Source organism: Puntigrus tetrazona, chromosome 6 (assembly GCF_018831695.1).
Source record: "Puntigrus tetrazona isolate hp1 chromosome 6, ASM1883169v1, whole genome shotgun sequence".
Classification (NCBI taxonomy): Eukaryota; Metazoa; Chordata; class Actinopteri; order Cypriniformes; family Cyprinidae; genus Puntigrus; species Puntigrus tetrazona.
The window spans coordinates 10,311,809-10,335,344 of NC_056704.1; the positions used below are offsets into that span (position 1 = coordinate 10,311,809).

General features: G+C 37.2%; 1 protein-coding gene across 2 annotated transcripts in view; it reads right to left on the reverse strand.

The window, feature by feature from the left end:
- Nucleotides 1–23,233, reverse strand: part of sept9b (septin 9b) — a 39,038-nt gene extending 15,805 nt beyond the window's left edge. Inside the window, exons 1-3 of one of the 2 annotated variants that reach the window (XM_043241894.1) lie at nt 23,106–23,233; nt 15,105–15,369; nt 13,705–14,054 (exon numbers count right to left, since the gene is read on the reverse strand). In XM_043241894.1, the coding sequence (XP_043097829.1) occupies nt 13,705–14,054; nt 15,105–15,369; nt 23,106–23,127 (637 nt within the window). In that variant the 5' untranslated portion in view covers nt 23,128–23,233. Of the gene's footprint in view, nt 1–3,514; nt 3,662–13,704; nt 14,055–15,104; nt 15,370–23,105 lie in introns of those variants that run through there. The other variant, XM_043241896.1, reaches the window with a different exon arrangement.
- Between the last annotated feature and the right edge of the window lie 303 nt (nt 23,234–23,536).

Consider the following 23,536-nt stretch of genomic DNA (forward strand, 5'->3'; position numbering starts at 1 on the left):
AAAATGGCTCTTATGGTCACCCTAATGTATAGACGTTTCTAGACTGGTCTCAGATCAGCTAAAGCAGCTTAACCTGTCTGTGTTTTAATCAGTCATAAAGCTCAAGGGGCATTTCTACAGATCAAGAAGAACTTGGAGGAAGCAGTCATAAAGTTTAATGTCTTGCTTTGACTGAAGCAGACATATGGAGCCTTGATTTACATGGATCATTTCTAGAATCTTTCACTTCTAGAAACAAAACACCAGCTGGAGGACATAGATGATTCTCACATGTTTCATGTGTTCCCCAGATGCATCAAATACACGAGTGAAACAGCTACCTTGTGTCTCATTAGAACAGAAAATCAAAAAGAACATAACTTGTTAATAATATACCATCATCATAATTTATGAAAACTTTTTATTTAAAGTGTGTTTATCCATGTATTCGAAATTTCTGTGAATATTTGCTCCGAAGCCCTCCAGGTTGTCTTCTATTCACTTAACTATCAGTTAATTTGTGGTGCCAAATCCTGTTTCTTGAGCTCTATCCACCTGTAGAATTCAGTTCTCTGTAGAGTCTGCTCCAGCACACCTCAATTTACGTGTGATACACAGATTTCATTACTCTCAAATCTAAATTCATCAATGTGCAAAATTTAATTTTAATGAGGGATCCCTGTTCAAAGCTATGTTGGGCTTTGGTTCCTCTCAAAGGTCTTCTGGTCTGAGATTATTAGATTTTGGGAATATGAGATAAACCCAATGATTGATTCTGGTTACTAGACCATGCTGGATATATTCAGTATTCCAATAAGAAAAAAATCCAAATTCAGACAATACAATCTGGTATAGCGATAGCTCAAAAGACAATTTAGGGTTACTCCACCCTAAAATTAAAATGTTGTCATTAATCACTCGTGAGGACACCTGTTTATCATACTTTTCTCGACCTCGACAGTGCAAACCGTCTGGCAGTCAATGGGACAGTCACAAGCCTGCCGGTTTTCATCTAAAATATTTTAAATTGTGTTCCAGAAACAGACAAAGCTTTTTTGAGTTTGGAATTTCACGGGATTAAGTGATTAATGACAACATTTTCATTTTGGGGTGGAGTAACCCTTTAAGTATAAAATCACTAGGGGAACCTGCAGTTCTTTTCTGCAGTAATAGAAAAGAAAGCAATAATCACAAATCCTTACGAAAATCTAAAGAATCCCAAGCAATGGGGTGTTTCTTTTAGAACGTCCGCCATAAAAGTAATTTAGTTTTGTGTTGATTTACATGTCAGAGTTTCATTAATTAAACAACTCCCTTGACACCGACCGTCAAACACTGCCAATCAAAAGCGGCTAATGCACAGACAACAAAACCAGACTAAACCAAGAGGCTTGTATTCACAATATTCAATCTGTTTTCTGGTGTGCATGTGTTCAATTCCTGTCAAAAGCCAGATGCAACTGTTAACTACACAGCCATCATACACTGGTCCGTGAGGTGAACTCTGGTGCTCAGCATGAAGAATGCTACTGGTGGACTCATCTTTCATTCTGCTTACCCCTTGAGAATTCAACCTTTGCCATTACATGCCACAAGCAGATGGTGACGAAGGGTGTTAAAATACTGCTTTCTACAAAGTACCTTCTAGAAAAGAACAAAATAGCCTGTATGAGTGCTGTAGTCAAATCAAGTAGAAGAGTACACTGTACAGTACACTGTAAATGCATTTGTGATGAGCACATGTTGCTAATTGTCATTTTTAATCTCATCATTTGCAAGAAAATAATCATCTTTACAGCCTACGTCTACATCAAAAGCACTATGGAGGATGAACATCTCACTTTTTTAACCTGTACTTTTCATTGTAAAAGGTTGTTGGTATACATTAAAACGGCCTCTATTTTGTAAACATCCATCCCAAAATAGTTAAAATTTGTTCGATTCAAATTTACCAATATGTATCTTTCTCTTAATGTTCTGAAGAACAAAATAAGAAACTGAACTGTTGAGGCCTTGCACAATATAAAGTTCCTGGCCAATCAACATCAGTGTGATATGTTATGGTGGTTGCAAAGATCCTCATTTTCCACATGCACTCTATATCATGCGTTAATAATCAACATCATTGTTCAACAACTTATTTGCTTGCATTCTACCACAGGTCACTGTGTCACTTCCAGTATCAAATATCTATCTTTCAGTAAATCTATATCTGTCAACAAAAAAAAAGAAGAAAAGAAAAAGAAAAAACATAAGGATACATTACACTTTTGTTCCTAATTCATTTGTACATGGAATATAGGGAATATCCTATATATGATATGTAACTGTTCAGAAGATGTGAAATTTGAATTGCCCATATCAGTGCTAAATACTTTATGTACCTACTATAATAATCACAGTGTCTAATAAAAGTTAATGGCCAACTAAATCAAAGATATTTGTTATATTTGGAGCATGACAAGTATTATATATAGATGCATTTACATGATTGGTTCACGCTTTAAAAGAGAAAGAAAACAGCTGCAGTAAAATAATATATTTCCGAAAAAAAGAATTTCAGCTGTTCTACAGATGCTGTAGAGTTTGCTGTGAAATGATTGGGTCGATACATGAGGAAGTGGTGTTTTATCTGAAAAAGGAACTCTGCTAAACAGGTATCATATAACCTTGTTGATGTAACTAGAGATGACAAAAGTATTTGTAATTGGTTTATAACCATGCTCAAACACAACCGAAAGATCGGCGTTCTAGATAAATTGCTAACTGCTGTTACTGGAAAAAAAATATGACTGGAAGTAATCTGACACTCACTGACAAACGGAATCAGAAGTAAAACAGAGGAACAGAACAGATCTGTACTGAATACACACAGGTCAATTAGCTTCCATGTTAATACAACAATTAAACAACAGGAACTGTAATGTCATGCATCACAAACATGAGAATGAACACAGGAAGCCATTCAAACAACGCTGATTAGATGTTTAGAATGAACCCACGGAGAACATCTGAAGCTGTGACGTGCAATTTTAAACATGTGGGTCCACTGTAAACTAATTAGAAGAACTGATTATCAAAATGTCTGATTTGTAGAAACTAAGAGCAGTGATGACACACACCCCACACAAAGAAAAGAGAGGGCCAGGAGGAGGAGAGAAAGGGAGGGGGTGGAAGAAAGTAGAAGGAGGGGTTCGCTGAGCTTATCATCTGTTTCAATGCACAGAGAAACAAGAGAAAGAGAGGTCTTAAAACACAGTACAAAACTCCACTAACGCTGGTCAACATCTCCACTTCTCTTCCTCTCTCACTTGCTTCCTTGCTTACTGGCAAGAATGCAGTGAGGACACCTGGGAAACTTGTGCATGCAGCAACACACACACACACACACACACACACATCACCCGCTATGTAGCTCTGTACTCTGTAAAAGCACTACAGCCTCTCTGAATGAGAGTCTGAAGAGAGATGTAAAACTTGTGCAAAGAAAGCCTTTTTTAACAGAAGTAAACATGGAGAGCAGATAGTGACTCACCCTTCCTTTAGTAGCTCTTGCTGTCTTTCTTTATCTCTCTTTCTGTCCCTCTTTCTCTGTGCCTGAGTCAGCCTGCAACACCAGCTGGACTCACAGCCACGCCCACTACAGGGTCACGTGACCACAGAACAGCCAAGCAGCACTCATCACCCATTCAAACAGGCTATAGTAGAATCTGTCATGGTGTGTGGCTCAGGTTTTGCATACACAGTAGGAACCAAATGTCTCCACAAAGATACAATGATTTTGCCTAATGCACAAACAAAGAAAACGGTTAATAAGCCTTTCTAATATATGTATAATGTCTTCAGAGATTTTGTGAGAATCTAATGAGTAGGGTAAATAGAAAACATTGTTATCTCAGTATAAAAACAATGGAAGTCCCCACAATGATATAAAAATAATCATTTGAACATGTATTGCCATGTGCAAGCCCTGATATTGCTGAGTTCTCTCAACATATTTTGTTCACCCTGGAACAACATTTTAATCCAAAAATTTAATTTTAACCATAACCCTAACCTTACCCATGACTTAATTATAATTATAATTAATTATAAAAAAGTAACTTGTTTTATAAATATATTTAAGAAAATGTCATTGTATAAAACAATTATATTTATATTAACAAAACTATTTATATTTTAATGTTAGGTGGTACTGGTAACCAGTACTGGTAAATCACTTACCTCTTTTAAACAATGTTTTGAGGTGAAATGTTACAGGGTTGATGATCAGTGCAAAAACTCCCTGTAAATATTATTGCTTTTTTCGTCTAATGCAAAAGTCAGTTTTCATTGCACTTTGTTTAAAACATACACTTACGTAAAGACAGATGTACATGAACAAGTACGTTTGTATGCGTGTGTATGCAAGTGCATATGCACGTGTGTGTCTGCATTTTTTAAAGCGCAAGAAAGTAAATGTTAAGACGACCTTTAAACGGTTAAAGGAAAGGAAATAACAATGATTAAACTCAACAGTTCTTCTGCAACACAGTGATGCAGTTTCATGTGTCTGAGAGTAACCACATCCAGTTACCTGCACCTGTTTGTGTAGCACAGACCGATCACAGACATGATAAAACTGCATTCTACACCGAATATAATGAGACAACAGTAATTGTGTGCAAAGTTTTGCTCGTTTTTTGAAACGTCTAATCAATTCTAAAGAAAAGAATGAGACACCGAGTATAACGGGAGGGATTTTAGGGTACAGGAAGTAGCCTGTCAAGATGTGTTAGTGTGTAATTCTGAATACATCTGAGAATATCTGCGTTACTCACAAACTCCTATAGGCTCATAGGAACCATAGACAAGGAGAGAGAGTGGGAGAGAGGCTGCAGTCTATTTCCTGTAGTCATTTGCGTTTTCTCTGCTTATCTTAATTACGCATGTACATGAGAGATTGGTCCTTAGAGGTTTGACAGCATAGCTTCCTGTCCATGATAAGTACCATAAACATCCAAATATTACTGGCCAGTTGTTCTTCACACATAGTCAGCCTCTTCCTGAGATTCTAGGCTGGAATTATTTGTTGTTTTAGAGTGGATGTTTTTGTTGGTTTCCTCACAGGAAGTTATCAGAAAGCAAATGAAGTTGCCCAGTAGCAAAATGAAGAAAAACCAGTCAGAGAAACAAAGGGACAGAGAGATAGAGAGAATAGAGGAGGAAGTCTGTGCCGTGCAAGATTAGATATGATAGAGAGAGACATGCTTTATAATTACAGCATATGGAATTGATTTCACAGCTTTCTTAGTACTGAGGCAGTAAGGATGACTCATTCTTAAGGCCTGCAGAGATTTAAGACCCTCTCTTATCTGGAAAAGGCTTGGGTTTTTAATACTTTCCTGTCCCCCTGGTGTTTTTCTGTCCTACTCAACCGAAGGACATTTAGTTTTAGGATGATATGTGGTTATAGTAAACCTGTCACCTTAAAATGTCTAACAGGGTCTCAATAGTTCAATGCAGTCATAATCCACAGTCAGGCATTGATTACTAGAAAGCATTTTGGTTTTATTGGTTTTTCTGAACTAATTTAATCTCTGCGTATAAATATGCAAAGCTTATACTTGCACTCTGTATTACCAGAAATATATTTTAAATTACACAGTTGCATGTTTTTCAGAGCGCATGAGTTATGAGTTTCAACAGCTGCAAGATCTGAGTTTACTGTGAACACAATGGCTGCGTCTGAAAGCTGAAAAATACTGCCTCCACTGGCACGTCCTGATTTTGCCGAGTTCATCGTTTATATTTTAACCCAACGAACATTTTAATCGAAAAATGTAGTCTTGAAAATATCTCTACACCTAAACCTAACTTTACCCATGAGTGATGAATAAAAAAAGCACCATACACTAAACGTCACAAAAACTATAAACCGTTAAAAAGCATTTTGAACAACTTTGCATACTTTTTTAGCAAAAAAAATTCAATTAATTCAATTAAAAATGCATTTGCATTATTCAAATATTCCTTAGCTGTCATCAAAGCTCTCTCTATTTTGTTTGAGATCATTATCCTGCTGCAGACGCCTGTCTAAAGTCATTTTCTTGAGGCACCTTTGTTCACAAATGCAGCCTGTGAATTTATTGCAACAAGCCAACTGCCTTTTGGACACTGTCAATGTCTCCAGCTCCTTCCTTTACAACTGGCTGCTGTTTAAGGGCTCTGTCTAAAGCAAAAGAATTCAAAAGAGAAAAACAACCTTAGGAAAGCTTGTTCATTTATTCAAAGCCTGTTTCTCTGAGGTATAGTAAAATACAGACATTGTATTGTACCCATGTTTGTTGTTAATTCATTCCAGTTGTGTGGTCATTTCCTGCACTGCTTCTAATTCGTTTACAGTTACTCAGCCACAGGTCCACATCACAAATCCCATGAATCTCCACATAAGTAGCAGTTTTGTTCATCTCATCTTTGGAATCGGTAGAGAATAGAACCTCCTAGAGCTGGATGAACCCTGCTGTTTGGTAATCTGAGGTTGACAGCAGTGAGTCATGAGGTCATAATGTGCAGAACTCAAAGGGAACATAAGGTAGGTTAAAGGTTATTTTCCACCCCCCACCGAATAAATAATTTCTTTTTTTTTCTCTCCGACACACACAAAGCAAAAACACAATGAAGTCAGGCAACTGCGGGGGGAGATACGTCCAAGATTGTGATTCATCTAACATCCGTATGCAAAGCTTGTTTTTAAAGAACCCGAATACATTATTTGTAATGGCGCAAAAACTTCAAAACAAATTTGTAAAAAAAATTTTACTACTTCGTTGTTACAACCACATTATGTTACACTGTCAAGCATACATAAGTTATTGAGAAATTATATGTATTTGTAAACTAAACTGGTTTTAAAGTTACTTACCTAGGTTCTATTGTACAGCAGCTTACAAAAGTAAAAAAAAAAAATATATCGATCAATTCTCACTATTAACTAGCATGCATATCAATAGCACATTGGCTGTTTATTAGTACTTAGGAAGCATATATTAATGTCTTTTCCAGGCAAACAAGCAATAATCTGGAAAAACGGGAAAAACAATATCTGAGAGGCAAGATAGAGGGGTAAATCTGAAGTATGCTGGCTGGGTCCAACACGGGAAACAAAGTAATACTAGGAAACTAAACTAGGTGTAACTGGAACTTGGGTAACTGGGACGGAACACAGAACACAGAACAGTGATAAGTGTTATACAATACTCGGCAGTGATCAATAGGAAGTCCTTCGTTTAAGTAGCATGTGATTGGAAGCAGCTGTGTGTGTGTGTGTGTGTCGTCAGTGCAATGGGTAATGGGAATTCCAGAGTGAAATAGGATAGTGGTGTGGTGCAAGAAACAATGTGGAGAGGAAGTGACATCTGGTGGTGAGTGCTTGGTAGTTTGAGGACCAGATTCATGACAGTAGTTAATAGCTAATAGAAAGAATTAGACTTTAAATGTTTATTTAAAGTCCATTAACCAAGTACATTGTGTGCCAGCCAGAGTTTAAAAATATAACCTATAGCTTATAGTAATGTTTTCTAATATGAGTAGTACAGGTAGGCTTTCGATAACGTCATTATGTCACGTCTTTAAACAAAGAAGCTGTTATAGGAAGATATAGGCAATTCTAAACTATACTCATAGTCACACAATCCTGATGTTGTCTAACATTATTAATTTGAGGATAAGTAAAACAATAATAATAATTTGCCGGGTTTGATGTGATATGAGCTAACTGATCGTTCGATTTAGGCAAACCTAGTACTTATTTGATCAGATGACAATATCCGGTGAAAATTCTTATTTGGGTCATATATAGAATCTGTGATTAGTAAGTACAAGATTCACCTTCACCTACACATTCACCTCTAAACATTAGATTCATCCGCACTGGAGCAAAACCACACGTGGGATATCATTATTATATCGAAATTATTATGGAAATGATACTTTTTCAATTAAATTAAAACGCCAGTAGATGCCTTTAGTAAGATTTTAATGAGTGAGTCATTGAGTCGTTCATTCAACCGATTCATTAAGACAGCAGATTCATCAGATGTAAAAAAAAACAAAAATGTACAGACTGATTTGTTCAAAACACTGAATCATTCAGCAATGAATGGACTGTTTGCGATGAGATGTGCTGTGGTTCCACCTAAGATCTATTATAGCACATCTTTAATATTATTGTACTTGCTTAATGAACTGTAACAGTGGAAAGGTTGTGTGAGGTTGACTAACTAACTATATTTTAGAAGCCATTAATGTTGAGCCCTGGAGTCCATGTGCTGGGGCCCCTTAACCCTGGACGCCCCGGACGGCCCCAGCCCAATTTAAACCCTGCCCTTAGATAACGCCTTTCAGCTAGTGCCAAAACCCTCTAAAACCAACCAAAACCAGTCTAACCGTAACTTTTACTATGTAACATAATTTTATTTAACACTGACTATGTAAAACAATTTAAAAATCAATCAATCACCCAAAAAGGTATATAGAAAATAAAGAAAGAGAAACTGTTAGAGAGTGATCATTAAAATAAACTATCTAGGATAAGACAAAAAGAGGAAGATTATGTCAGTTGAGGCCCAAGATAAAGTCCTTTGGATGGAAATGGTCTGCACTGTGGTGGGAAACTTGTGTGACCCTTGACCTTCCCTCTCGCCATGTAAAGTAAACACATGTTTCCGGAAATGTTATCAAGAGAGGACTGCCATATTTTCAGTGATGCATCTCAACCCAACTCCTCTCAGAGACAGAGGCAGTCAACATTACATACACATCTCTGTCAAAAACAACATAAAATACACTCGTTTGTTGTGTCTGAACCTGACACAGAGTGCAGATTTCCTCACTTTGCTTGTAGCTGTGTACACTGAGATGCTTTTGACTACAATTAACAGAGCCCGGGGAAAACATTTTACATCAAAAGGGGCATCACATATGACAAAACTTCTGAAACTTAAAATCACAAATAGGACATTTTAACTTCATGTAAAGCTTACACTTTATTTTAAGTCTTCTTTAGAAATTCTACTAATTTCAATTGCATGTTAACTAACTCTTACTAGAGTAGATTGTTAGGTTAGATTAAAGATTATGGATAATAGAAAGGATGAATTACTGGCAAAGTTAGCCTACTTATAATGAGTAGAACATCTTTGGAGTTAGCAGATATTAAGCAGACAGATGCTAGTTGACCTGCAGTTGCAAGGTTACTTATAGTTACTAGAAATAAAGAGTGAAAACCATGGCAATGTATTATTAAAACATATTTTTTTATTTTTGCATAATTTTGTATGTTAAGCGCTTCCCTGTTATGTCCTACTGATATAGCTAACAGGATATAGTTAACTTTGAACATATTCAATTATATGATGATTTACCTTTGTTGGTAATCGCAGTATCTAATATTTTAAGTTAGTTCTAATATGTGATTTACTATAGGCATAATGAATGAGTGATCAATTATGTACTCAAATCATAAGTTTGTACACAAATTTCAAATTGCAGTGATAGTGTTTAAGAGTTTTGTGGTTTGTAATAATAAATATTTTTGGTATTTTGCCATTAGTAATTCTAATTATATTGTTTCTTATTTTGATAGCTCTTGTGTGGGCATAACTATTTTCATAGATTAAAATGATTATTAAAACTTTATAGACATATTTATCATTTTTGTTGTCATTCTATCTTTCCTGTGTTAGAGTCAGTAAGATGCTCTTATTGTATGCCGTATGCTGATTTTTGACACACAATCAATATATACAGACAAATTATATTTCTAATGAAATAACTGCTATTTGCTTTGCATGTAAGGGGGTTAATGCTGACAGGGGTGGTCTTTCAGTATTTTTCTCTACTTGGCATTGCTTACATGTCTTGTTGAATGTGAATTTAGTAAGCAAAACATATTACTTAGGACAGAGGAAAACAGGAGAAGGCAACAAAAGCAATATGTGTATCTTCTTACTATTTGTAGGTCTCAGATACCTTTCTATCTCAGATTCAGCTGTTGAGAAGAGAAAGGGTCAACACACAAACACACACACACACACACAGGCAGGATGAGGCATGGAGCCAGTCAAAACACTCTGCAGAGGGTCTAGGTCACCAGCAGGAGGCGTTTAGTTGATGAAACCTATTTGTCACCATTTTGACAGCCCCCTCTCTCTTGTGCATATGTAACTTCTTTGGTTTGGTGATCTGAGTATGACCTCACTGAAGCTGAAGACACAGCTCTACTTCAGTGTTACATTCCCAAGAGTGAAGCTTTTAAATTAAACCTCTGCAATAAGGGTGAGTCACATAATCTGTAGGAGGGACCCAGGGATTTGGTATATTTAGGTCAGGAACAGGTCAGAAAATCAAGTTTAGAACTGTTTAACATAAAAAAAGATTGTCAGTTGCCCTTTAAAGATAGTTAAACAATACATACAATTACAAATATTTTAAGCATTTGTAGATTTAAGCAGATCTCCTGTTCTATAGCAAATCGGTATAAAATATACCTACAGTACATGAGTAAATTTCAGATCAAGGGGAAACAATTGCAAGGAAGGACGTGAGACAATCTGGTCTGATGTCACGTCCTGTCAAAAAAATAAAAATAAAACCTGAATGAACAGGAAGGAACCTAATCTGTCAGACATTTACAACATTTACAACAGCTAGCTTTCACCAAAATCCCAACTTTACTGTATTTTTGTATAGGACCAACTACAAAATCCAGCTGTTAGATATTATTGTAATTGTTCAAAGTAACTCCTTTGTGGATAATTGTGTAGATAATAAAATTAAATAAAGTGACCCTAATGTAGGGCAATTGTTTCACATGAACCATTCGGTTATGTTTACAGTTAAGGGGTGTAGAATAACAAAGATAAGAAGTTTAATTATTAATAATTATATTAATTATGTGACAAAGAGGCCAGATTAGAACAAAAGCATCCATGAGCATTAAATGAGCACTGTTTGCTATCTGCTGTACCTGTGATGCTATTTTCACATTCATTGATGTTGTCTTTTGTAAAGGTGGGCTAATGGTCACTGAAAAAATCTTAAATCTTAAAAACTCATTATTACGATTTTGTAATAATTTTCTCATTGAACTAAGTCACTTAATTCATATTGATTGCCTTTTATTATATTTTATGAACTCTTTGAAGCTTGAAAATTTTGCTTGAACGGACTTTATAATGACTTTAATAGGGCATTAGAAATTCATAAATTCATCTATAAAGCATAGATAGTAGATTTACAAATCATGTGCATTTGTAAATTAAGATGAATATGAACTCTAAACAGAAATATGAAATATTATAAAAAGTAAAAAGGTTTTTTGATAATTATAATGACTGGTAATTACAAGTATATTTTCTACTAATTGTACTTTTAAAAAGCTTGCATCCTTTAGCCCACACAACATACACACATGACATAAAGAGACACACATACAGTGCACACACAGTGTGGTTGTTTAGGCATTAGATCACTCTTGGCTGCAGCTGCTCTTTCCTCTATTTTTTAGCATTTACAGGAACTCCTCTGGCCCAGAGAGTTTCCACATGTGTGCTGTGTGCCATTCATTGTGTGTGTTCTGTGTTTGGATGTGTACCTGGTTGTGATGCACACGTGCAAGTTGTTTAGATGTATGCGTGTACATTGGTATGTTCTGTTGTGCATGTAATAATGAGGAGGAGGAGGACTTCGGGTGACTAATCAAATCCAAATGTGCGAGAAGTTGTTTTAACTAGGCCCTTTTTCCTTTCTCATGTCTATCATTGTATCTTCCATATGCACAGTCTGACGTCTGAATGACAGGGTTAAGTTACTAGCTTTGAACTTGTTAGCAGACATTTTCTTTCCAACATGCTTTACAGTTCACTATGCCCAGGCACAGTCCATTTGTAGCTCCTGAGATTAAATATTGTAAACAAGGATGTTAGCTCTCAATTGAATTGAATCATAACATTTTCACAATCAGTACTAAAATATTTTAGCATTTACTTTACTCAGAGTGCATCGGCTCTGTACTTACTACTGGCTTGAGAATGCACAGACAGCAGGCTTTCAAGCTCCAAAAAGACAATTACCTACAAAGAGGCAAAATGAGACTAGGATGTCAGAGACAATAAGCATCACATAAACTGGAAAATTAATTTCACTAGTCTGCTTTTACAGCCTCATTATGTTTAGAACTGTGCTCTGGCAAATTATTCTAAATCTGATTTTTAGGAAAACTCCCGCCTCACCCCCAAAACACACACACACACACACACACACACACACACACACACACACACACACACACACACACACACACACACACACACACAAGAGTTGTCGGAAGCTTAGTAATGCTCATGCTGAAGACATGTGACCTTGGTGAATTTAGTTTTTCTGCAAAAAAATCATGACGAACCAAGAATCATAAACTTTATTTAGTCACAGTGCTTATTTTCTGCAATAATCCCAAAGCAAGTGGGAAAATTCTGTTGCGATATTGTCAAGGGAACCATGGTTGATGCTAACTTCTGGGCTGGCCTACAAAAATACATCATCAACGCAGTGCTCTATGCGCGATGTATGCAGACATTTCATTAATAATTTATTATAGCAACGACCTCCGTGTGAGCTGTTGTGACATCATAACCATATCACAACCACGAAAGGCAGAGAAAATTTCAGACTGCAAATACATCATGGTCAGACATGGTAAGCTGATTGTAGGTTGCACACCTGTTGAAACCTCTAGTAAAAATATGACCAGATTCTAAGCCGCAAGGTTAGCTCTATCTTCCGTAAAAGTGCATGTAAATTTGGAAGAAAATAGAAACCACTTATATTATCCCAGATATGAATACAACCGACAACATATTCATTAAATTTAATGTTCCTTAAATAAACAACAGTCTTCATTATAGCAATTTTGAACTTTAAATGAAGTCTGGCATAAACAGCCTCTGGATGTTTTTTATAGTTTCGACTACAAATACCATTACGTTTGCAGATACTCCACAGCTGCACTGACTTAAATGTGACCACTTCTCTTCTCATTTAGCACAGTTCTCCTCTACCTCAGGTCCTTTGTGATCCCGAGTTACCACGGTATGTTTATGTCTCAGTATGAAGGCTGTCTGAAGCACAGCTGGACTAAAAGGCTCCAGTCCAGACAGAGTAAGAAGCCTGCGGCTGCCTTGCAGCTTTCTTCCACTCATGGCTCATTTGCATCTTGCTAATTTCTCATGGGCAGTAAGGGCCAAAACTCAACGGCTCGTTCAGGATGTCAGAGTCAGTTTAAGTTCAGTGTCCAGCTGAGATCAAACACGGAACAGAAAGGCTTGGAGCTGAGGCTAAGGGGGATGAGGCTTAGAAAGTCGAAATCACATGAAGCAGAAGACTACAAAAACCTCTCTCAATAATGACACATATTTTCGCTTCACACAGTGCTTGATCACCCTTTAAAGCAAGAGATGAGATTAAAGATAATAGTATAAACCACAGACCAGAGCACTTTAGGACAGACCACCAAAGGAAAGACCAATAATGAAATAACACATGTGGGCCATTTAAAAAAAAAAAAAAAACATGAATGCATGGATTTTTTTTTTAAATCAGAAGACAATTGACCAGCTGTGTGGTTTTCCAAGAGCTTCATTCCTCTATTCTGGGAAAAATAGGTTTGAATAATTGGATTGTACTTACGATGCCCGTCAGAACTTGGGGATTTCCGTCCAACATGATTAGGTGATGGACACCTTGTTGTAACTGGTGGATGGTGAAGACTGTCATGACCTCTGGTGTCTGTTGATTTGGTGACACTGATTTCAGGCTTTCTTGCTGATCCATCTGCAGGGCTTGGTGGCTCGCTTTTCCTGAAGGTGGTCTCTGGAAGTTTTGCACTGGCATGAGGAACAATGGTAGATGCAGCACGAGTGATGGGCGCAATAGTCTCCAGTGTCTTGCTAAAGGTGACCGTGTGCTTCTGCGTCTCAGGTGTCTTACTGTGGCTTAAGACATCTGGCCTCCTTAGCCCAAACCGAGCCGTGCCAGGACTAGGACACAATAACATGTTATCTAGTTTATTTAGGTTGCACTTCATCCATTACACCAGCTATGACTAATCTGCATTATACAACAGTTGGTCAATAGTGCTTATATTTCATTTAACAGCACTGAATCACTTTTTTACTGCCGGCATCATTCTGCTTGTCCAGCTGTATTTTTATTGGCTGAGAAGAAAGACAACAGCTGTTTAAAGTCACTCAGTACTAATTTCTGGATTCCAATACTGTTCAGTATGAATTCAGAAGTATTGTACAAGTTGGTGATGTCATATGAATTAATAAAGTCTGGCTTGAACAAAAATGTATTTTGTTGATAAGAAAATGGATTTGTTGATAAAACTTCACCATGATGGTCCACCCCTAAACCCATGCAAGAAGAGTAAGGTCTACAAAAACATACAAAGGAAAATTCAAATTGGCCACCAATTGCCAAATAATAAAATACTTTTACATTGACAGTGACATATTTAAATCACAATCGTGTCATTTAACTTAGTATCAGCATGGCTGTTTAGTTACAACCAAATTACATTCTTGTTTATATTTAAATATTACATGAATATTATTTTTCAATATTTTTCATCCATTTTGAATGGACAAAACCAAGCTATTACGTGTCTCAGAGTAACACACAGTAGTGACAGCAGTTTTCCTAAATGATCAATTTAAACAGATGATTTAGTGGCACACAAAAATAAACTGACTGCTGTATAATGCATATTTATAATGCATACTCATCCTTAATGGAAATCAGGGGTTGCTGCTGTAAATCTTGATAAAACTGGAACATCTCGACTCGCAAGACCAATGCAGTTTTATACTTTCATGTTCTGACTTTGAGCAATATTAAAAGCAATATTTTCTGCTAAGAGGCGAGTCTTACTTTATTCTGTTTGTCAACTTTTCTCTCTTTTACCAAAGCAAGACCACACAGCTGGAATTGCTGGACAATGCCACCCAATGCAATTCTGGTTTTGCCAATAAAATCTAGAAACAGATTGTATCTATACATTTGTGCATACATGTTTCAGCTTATACCTGGGAGAGCCTTCAATAGCTTTGCCATTGTTGTTTGATGAGATGTCAAAGCCTAGCTCTGTCCTACGAGACACCGGTTCAGGCGTTCGGGCTTTGGGCTTTGAGGTGTCAGGGGGCTTGGTGCCATTGGAGCCCAGCTCATAATACCTTCCGCTGGTCGGGGACATGGCCGATCTCTGAACATTGGATGGCGCTCGCCGTGTATGAGGCGATGAAGAGTGTGAGGAAGAGTCCACATCTTCCACTTCAAATGAGCGTTTTAGGGCTGCAGGAAAAGGATAAATTAGAAAACCTTCAGCTTGGAATTCATTGTTAAATTCTTAGATTTATCTTCTGTATTTAGCACATGTAGATCTAATCATCAAATTCTAGAGAAGGATTTGAGGTTTAAAATACAAATTATGTAAAAAAAAATACAAAAGAATCCATTCATTTGTACTCAACCTAACAATTATATTTTATAGTGTTAGCAAAGTAATGGAAGGCTGAGGGCATCCAGACTGTGAGGCACATCGCCCAAACCCACAGCTAATATTCTGCAGATGGTAAAAGTGACATTGTAACCAGGGTGCACTTATCAGCCCAGAAGGGTTATGAAACACCATTTTATGTTATAATGATTTTTCAGTAGGGTGGAACAGCCAATTCAGTGATCTGGCCAAAGACTGTGCCTCAAACAGCAACTGTTTGTACAGAAATACACTTTATTAGATATCACTGACTGTAAAGGTAAGCTAAATATTGGATAACAGATGAAATATAAGCAGAAATAACAAATACAATTTTAGTTTATTCTTTAAATAATTACTATTATAGTTCAACATTTCTAAGAAAGTCTAATTTGATTTCCCTGCCTAAAATGGGGAATTATCATTTTGCTTTTATGAAACAAAAAATATTAATGTTTTGCCACACCTTGCAAGAGTGAATATGTGAGGATAACAGAAAATCAACATTTACATTTACTTACTAAAAACACCTTTAATCATGGACGCAACTGCTTATGAGCACAAAAGTGGAAGGACATGGTCATATCTACATGTATGATCAGAATCAAATTCAGATTCAGGAAATTTTAAAATAAACCATAGGCATGCCTCCCAAGCCTAAAACAAGAAACAATCTCATATTATATCAAGCCACATAAGTAGCATGGCCTTTTTTTCATGCTTGTCTGAATGCAGATGTCCTGTTTGGTAGCAGTGCCAGCATCACTGATGGAGTGTTAAAGGTCACAGAATGTCCAGAGGAGCTGCCCTGGTTCTGTTATTTAATTAAGCATTTTAGTTGATCTTCTAAGACATGAAGGATGAACTGGTGGCCACAGGCAATAACGCCCAAAAGTTGTGCGTGTGTGCAATTATAAGTGTAACAAAAGCAGCAATGCTGTTATTCTTTGTTCTTTCCTCTTTAATGTATTATGGTCCGCACCAACACCTGCTGCAATAAAGTTCACTCAGACAGTACAACTGAACACTCTTCATTTCTCTGGAGCTCTCTATAGTCCCTTAATTCGTGCAATTGCAAATTTATGAAATCCAGTTACAACCATTTGAAAAATTTAAAATTATTAGTAGAATGTATAAGTCATAATTATGACATAAGGTTAAAATTATAATTATTTTATGTCACAACTGAGATTTTAAAATGGAAAACATTTGAATTTTACATAATTATTATTTTATTTACTTTTTACTTTTACCTCAAAACTAGTAAAATTCATAAAAACAGTTGCCTTTCCGAATGACTATTTTCTTATGTGGTGGTAATGGGATTCTTTAGAGACCAGTCTCATTAGTATACAGTATCACATTGTATCTGTTTGTGGATGTATGTTAGTAAGCATAGTTTCAGTTTTACTTCTGCTGTTTGTATAAGCTGGCTAAAAAATAGCCACTGAAAAAAATACAGGCCTACACCCTTTCAAACTGCTTTGGCTAAAAAAAAGCATCTCACAAGAACATATGAAGTGCATTATAGATGCTGTTACTTGACCATGCAGCAGTCTTCCTTTTGAAAGAATCAGTTCTGTGAATGGAAAATTTTCTTGAGCTGACATTTATTTTGCCCTTCTAATTTAATGGCATCCGAATAAATGGTTAAACACAAGATTTGCTGAAAGACAGCTAAATTTTCTCACACTAACAGCTTGATAGTAAAGTTAATAGCAGTCTGTCATAAACTTTAACACTAAAATAAAATCTGAACTGCTCATTTAAGTATCTTAGTCACTTCCAGTATATGTTTTATAATCAAATCTAGATATGTGAACATGGTCAGAATAAAACTTACAGTCTAAAAGAGATCACAAGCATGTCCAAACCGCTCTGCCATTAGATTCAAAATCCCACCACCCAGTTGTTTATGACTTGGAAGAAAATACAATCTCTTTAAAGATGGGCCAGATATTCCAGACAAAACTTTCCCAGATACATGTACATGAGTTTGCCAAAGTGCCTGCAAGAGTCACAGCGCTTTTAAAGTCCATGAAAGCGATTCCTACACACACTCAGTAATGAAAATAAACAAAACAGCTTTTATTTGATCAAATTATACAAGTTTGAAATATAATATAACTGCTTGTATTAAGAATACATTAAATGCTACTGAATAAGTTATTTCACAACTTATCTCACAACTGTCATTTTGTATCATACCAAGTTAGTCCAAATGACATTTGTACATGCGGGTTCAGAAAAATAAGTTAGTCATGATGCTGAACATACTGCTGTACTGAACCAATGGAATGAAAGGTGTGAAAATTTAGTCCATGGGGTCAAAATGCCCTTACATGAAGTAATTCTCATTTAAACAATAATGATATTTACATTAACTATTACCCAATTTTCTTGAGAGTAGTTGCAAATGAAACTCCAGAGATGCCAAACCCATAGATCAGACTTTCGAAAACCTTCTTAGACAGCTGTTCATATACTACAACAATTAGCTTTTAAACATTATATAGTTCGGTGCAGTTTCTCCAGCTATTTGGCTGGGCCAAGTATAGCCCAAGAGCTCCTTTTGGCTTCATTTTTTTAAAGGCAAGCCAGCATGCTTTCGAGGGATTATGGGAGCACTTTGTTTGTCCATCCCACACACCTGGAGTTAAAGCAAAAAATTGAGAAAAAATAGGAAGCACAAAGAGAAAATTTATGCCAGAATAATATGCATCAGTGTTCTTCATAAAGATCCTATAATAAGCTCTTACTTCCATTACAATCTACTATTCTCAGAAGCAACTGCTCTTAAACCAATTCTTAAATAAATGGCGAGCTAAACTAAGTCTGATCCAACAGACCATATGTTTTAGGACAGAGAGAAGGGGAAATGTTTGGAATCTACCTGTATTAAAAGTGTAAATTGATCGAAAGCTATACATTCAAAATCTGATATAAACTCCATCCAGGTGTGTGTTACCAGTTTGAGATCTCAAAAAACCCCCACTATACTAGACACCCAGCAGATATAAAATAAACTAGGCATTAACAAGCAATCAGATTGTTTAACTAATGAATATCTAAACACATCTACATTGTTAAAACATTTTGAATCATATGACCTGAAGACTCTAAGTCTCTCTCCTGAGCCCTGCATAATCATTCAATTTAAAACCAGACCAGCATATGTTAAAGCAGCCAAACTTCATTGGAGCTTTATTTTTCTTGGCTTTCTAACAAGGCCTCTGTGTTGAGGTTCATGGCAGCTGTAGGGCAGACCATACATTAAGATAGATAGACTTATATTTCCAGTACCTTCATATAACTAAAGAAGCTTCAGCTTTTATTCTTCAGAAAAGGGCTTAGTGAAGGGAGTATAGTGTCAATCTGAAGCCAACAAAAAACAGGCCATAATTTGAAGAAAAATTATAATAATAATAACCTAAAAGATCAGAGAAACCACTGAAACCATAGGGGTCATGTGCAGCGTTTGCCCACAAAGCATGCAAGGATGCAATTTTGTAAACTGACTAGAAATAAAATCAATATGGGTGTCACAATCACTAACTGGAGTGCCCGTAAGCTTCACTGACGGGCACTCCATTCCAGACCATTTCCACTTTACCCAAGAGTCCATTTGCCTGTACATAAACAATCCTTTACCTGGACTCATCAGCACTCATTACCAGCACAGCTGCCTCATATTAGTAGAACTATACAAATTGACTATACTTGAATTGCCTTTAACTAATGTAATGTTTAATTTTGTCATTTTACACTACTGACACACTATTCTCCTATTAGAAACTGTGAAGTCTGTATTGTTAAAAGCGCTTAATAAATAAAGGTGACTTGAACTGTTGATTATCTCTTCTGAACAGCAAAGAGACTGATCATAAAATGGCTGGCATCCTAGAGACTTATTACAAGATGGCAACCAACCCAGAGACTACCCACTAAATGGCCACTGTTCCAGATTATTGTCCCATCATGGCCTCCATTCAAGGGTCTCGTCCTATAATGGCTGCTGTTCCAGAGTCTCATCAAGTCACAGCTGATCTTCCAGAGTCTTGTCATGTAAAGCCTGCTCACATTAAGCTTGACCAGCCAGAGTCTGCTCACATCAAGTCTACAGAGCCTGTTCATGTCAGGGCTGCCATGCCATAGCCTCGGGATGTCAGGCCACGGTCATCAGCCATCATGGATCAGCCATCATTGTGAATGTTGCATTTGATAACACAAAGTCGGTCCCAAGACATTCAAGGCTGGCATCCAGTGTAGAGGACCTTTAGCTGGTGTCAGTGCAACCTGCTGGCATTCCAGGGGGCACTACACTCACAAACCATGCAGACTCTATGCTCCATACCTGTCAACCCTCCCATTTTTCCGGTTATTCTCGCATATTTTACCATTCTAAACTGTTATCATCCAATTAAAATAGGAGTGTAACTCTACTAAGACTGTCCACTTGAAAATCCTCTTGTCTGAGGGGATGCTGCCCCTTCACAAACAAGTCTGCATGGGTCAGTTTACATGGGACATGCGTCACCCGTATAGAGAGCAGATGTTTATGTATGACACTACCATCATGCTGTTCGTGCTTCTTTGAGATCCAGGCTTTGTTGCGTTGAGAGTCTATTACTATAATCCTGTTCCCCCTAAGGTGGCATCTTTGATTGCATAACCTCGTTGGGTTTATAGCACCATCAGCTCCACCCTGGTGGTTGTCTGCTCCTCCATGGGGACATTCAGACCTGTCTATTCTGCTGTGGTAGTCTTCTGTTTCACCATGGTGGTCTTCAGTTCCACTCTGAAAGTCTACATCTTCAGTTGCTCCACCCTGGTTCTCCTCAGCTCCGTCTACACATGTCCCATCCTGGTGGTCTTCAGCTCTGCTTTGGTGGTCTTTGCTGGTTCCACCTGGGCTTACTGCTCCGCCCTGGCTCCCTGCACCAATGGCTCTCTGTTTTGCCAGCTCTGCTACTGTTTTTTCTTCCTCTACCACATGGACCTGGTCCTCCATTCTGGACTTTAGTCTATTCTTTTTGAAGTGTCTGGAAACTGCTTTTTGGTGGGTTGCTGTTATGATTGCTACAATGGCTCCACAATGGCCTTCTGGATCCCCACCTCTCCATCGGTTGTGTTCCTGACCTGTTTGGATATCACCTGTTGTGGAGTTATTAAAGACTGTTAATTGTGATTCTTCTTTTTTGTGCGTTATTTCCCACAGCGTGACACCCTGCTTGTTCTGACTATGCTGTATCGAATAAAACCTGCACATGGATCCCCACTTTGTTGTCATGCCATGCTTCATTGCAGTGGGACGCTTATTCAAAATACATTGTTGTTTGTTGCTAATCATCTAGCCATAACTTTCTAACACTGCAAACGTTACATGGCAAACGCAGTGCTACGCCTGCACTGGAGATAGTTTCCATAATCATAGTTAATAACCAGTACAAATCCTGCTTCTAAATTACAGGTGTGAAATGTTTCACAGCAAAAATCAAATATTTCCACTTTTAAAGGGTCTGGCATCAAAAACACCCACATTGGTATTATAACTATTGTTCATGAACATACATAAACAACCTTCAACTACTTTGTACATTTAATGTGAACATTTGCACAGTGATTTGTACCACTGAGAAAATTCTATGCTGCTCTTTCTCTGAATGTCTCTGCCAAATCTGTGGCTATCCAAAGCCCTTAAACACCAGTTTTTCTAAATGGTAAGACTGAATTTTCTGTTATAAAATATCAGAGTAATAATTACTGACAGCGTGCTGGCTTATGTGTGTGTTTCTGTGTACACGTGTGAGGTCATGAGTCATTCAGGATATCCCATACGCCACTGAATGCAGGATGTTAACTTTAAAGGTTGTAGAAATTACACAACCATGTCATTAAACTGCTGGATGAGTGATTTTTCAGTAATCCAGATGCTGCCTGTGAACACACAGTATATGTGTAGCATTCAAACTAGGTCATTGACTGAAAACAGTTAGTTGTTAGAGCATTCAGCAATATACTATTAATCATATTTAAAGACTATTGAAGTTTTAATTGCATTTCATATAAAGACAAACATTAAAGTGGTTTAAAAATACACAAAATTTCAGATAATTCAGAATTTTAAACTCTCAAAATAGCTCTCTCTGATTCCACAATATTCCACAGTGTTATCTACATGTACCAGATGACCAGTTTTTCTCTCTTTGTGCTTGTTATCTTAACTATGCTAACGTGTTGACATGTAAAACAATCTTCTGAGCTCTGAGAGGAGACACAAGGGCTTCTAGGATTCTCTGCCATATCACTTTCAAAACAAACCGGTGTGTTAATTACTATGGCAACATGTGCAAACCAATGGATAGGCAGAACCAGGAAGTAGCTCTGCCCACAACTTCCTTGATGTAGCTGAATTTACAGTTCGGAAATCTGTTCCCAGCCCTGATAACAGACACACACACTTCAACACAACACAATCAGCTTTACACAAATGTGAAAAGCTTTCAACACAAAACCAAATGCCCTGACACTTTCACAGACTCCATCTCATCCTTTGTCATTATTTTCACTAAGTTATATTTGAATCTACATTACGTATTATATTCTGATGCAGGAAAGCTCCAATGCCCCTCTGTGGCAACCTGTTAAACTGCAGCGCAGCTCAACTTCAATCCAATTCTACAAATATTAGTTCATGTTGGTGCGTGTACAACACATGAGTGATATGATAATTTAAACACAATATATTATATTAGGGTGTGTGTAAGGCATGTGGCACTGCCAACCAGAACAGCTGATGTTACAGGAGCTCCAAAGATTTGAAGCATGCCACACAGCAAACCCCTCCCTGCACAGCTGCTCTGCGGTGTGATACAGACACAATCCTTATGGGAGATTCTGCTGAGTAAGGTGTACCTTCTCACCGTTACTCGAACACATATACTCCATTAACAGTGAAATTCACAGGGACTTTATAATTATATTTCTTCTTTCCTTTCAAAGTGAAAACTGTCAATGAGTTCACCTGTAAAATGTGTTCGAACTATGTAGAATTGAAAATACTTGTGATGCAGTTTGAGAGAATTAGAAATAAGTTACAAAGCAGAAAGTAAAAAAAGAGGCCCCACTTCCTTATTAATAAAATCACACCCTTGGTCATGTGTCTTCCTTAAAAATGAAAAGCGCAATCCACATAGACTAAACATAATGATTTTTGCACTTTGCATCTTGGTAAACTGACTTAGTTTTTGTAAGAAAAAACAGTTGAGAATGGCTAGACACAAGTGACAGAATTAAATTTATTCGGACCAACTACTGTACTGTAACTACTCCAACAAACTGCTTTGATCCAAACTCAACAGACAGCAGAACGCAGAAACTGAGAATACTGAGCCTGATCACCACCTGACATACCTGCACAAAGCCAGAATTACATACACAGTAGTTTCTCTAATGAAAAAATTAGGTAATGAACAAATTTCAAATCAGTTTATCAGGGTTCTTATTTCTAACCGTTTTTTAAACTGAGAGAGAGAGAGAAAGATTTACTTACCAGCGATTCTGTCTCGCTCCATAGCTGGATTATGGCTCCTAACAGCCACATGTGGTTTCTAACGTTTCTCCTCCTCTCCCTTTATTTGCAGACTTCCCCTTTTGCTTTTTCCGAGAGTTAAGTCGCTCTCCCCCTCTCTCTCTCTCTCTCTCTCTCTCTCTCTCTCTCTCTCTCTCTGCCTCTCTCTCCGTCTGTCTCTCTCTGTTCTCTAACTTTGTTTTTCTTTTTCTTTCTTTCTTTTTTCTCTGTTTTTATCTCGATACTAGTCTTTGAATTGTTCAGAGCGTTTCATTGACAACTGTATCCAATGGAACTTGTGTGACATGTGCTGATCATATGGCTTTATTCGATCTTCTTTCGTCTTTCTTTTGACCTATTTTGACACTGAAGCTCCGTTGTGTCTCTAAAATGTGGATAAGCCATGTGACTAT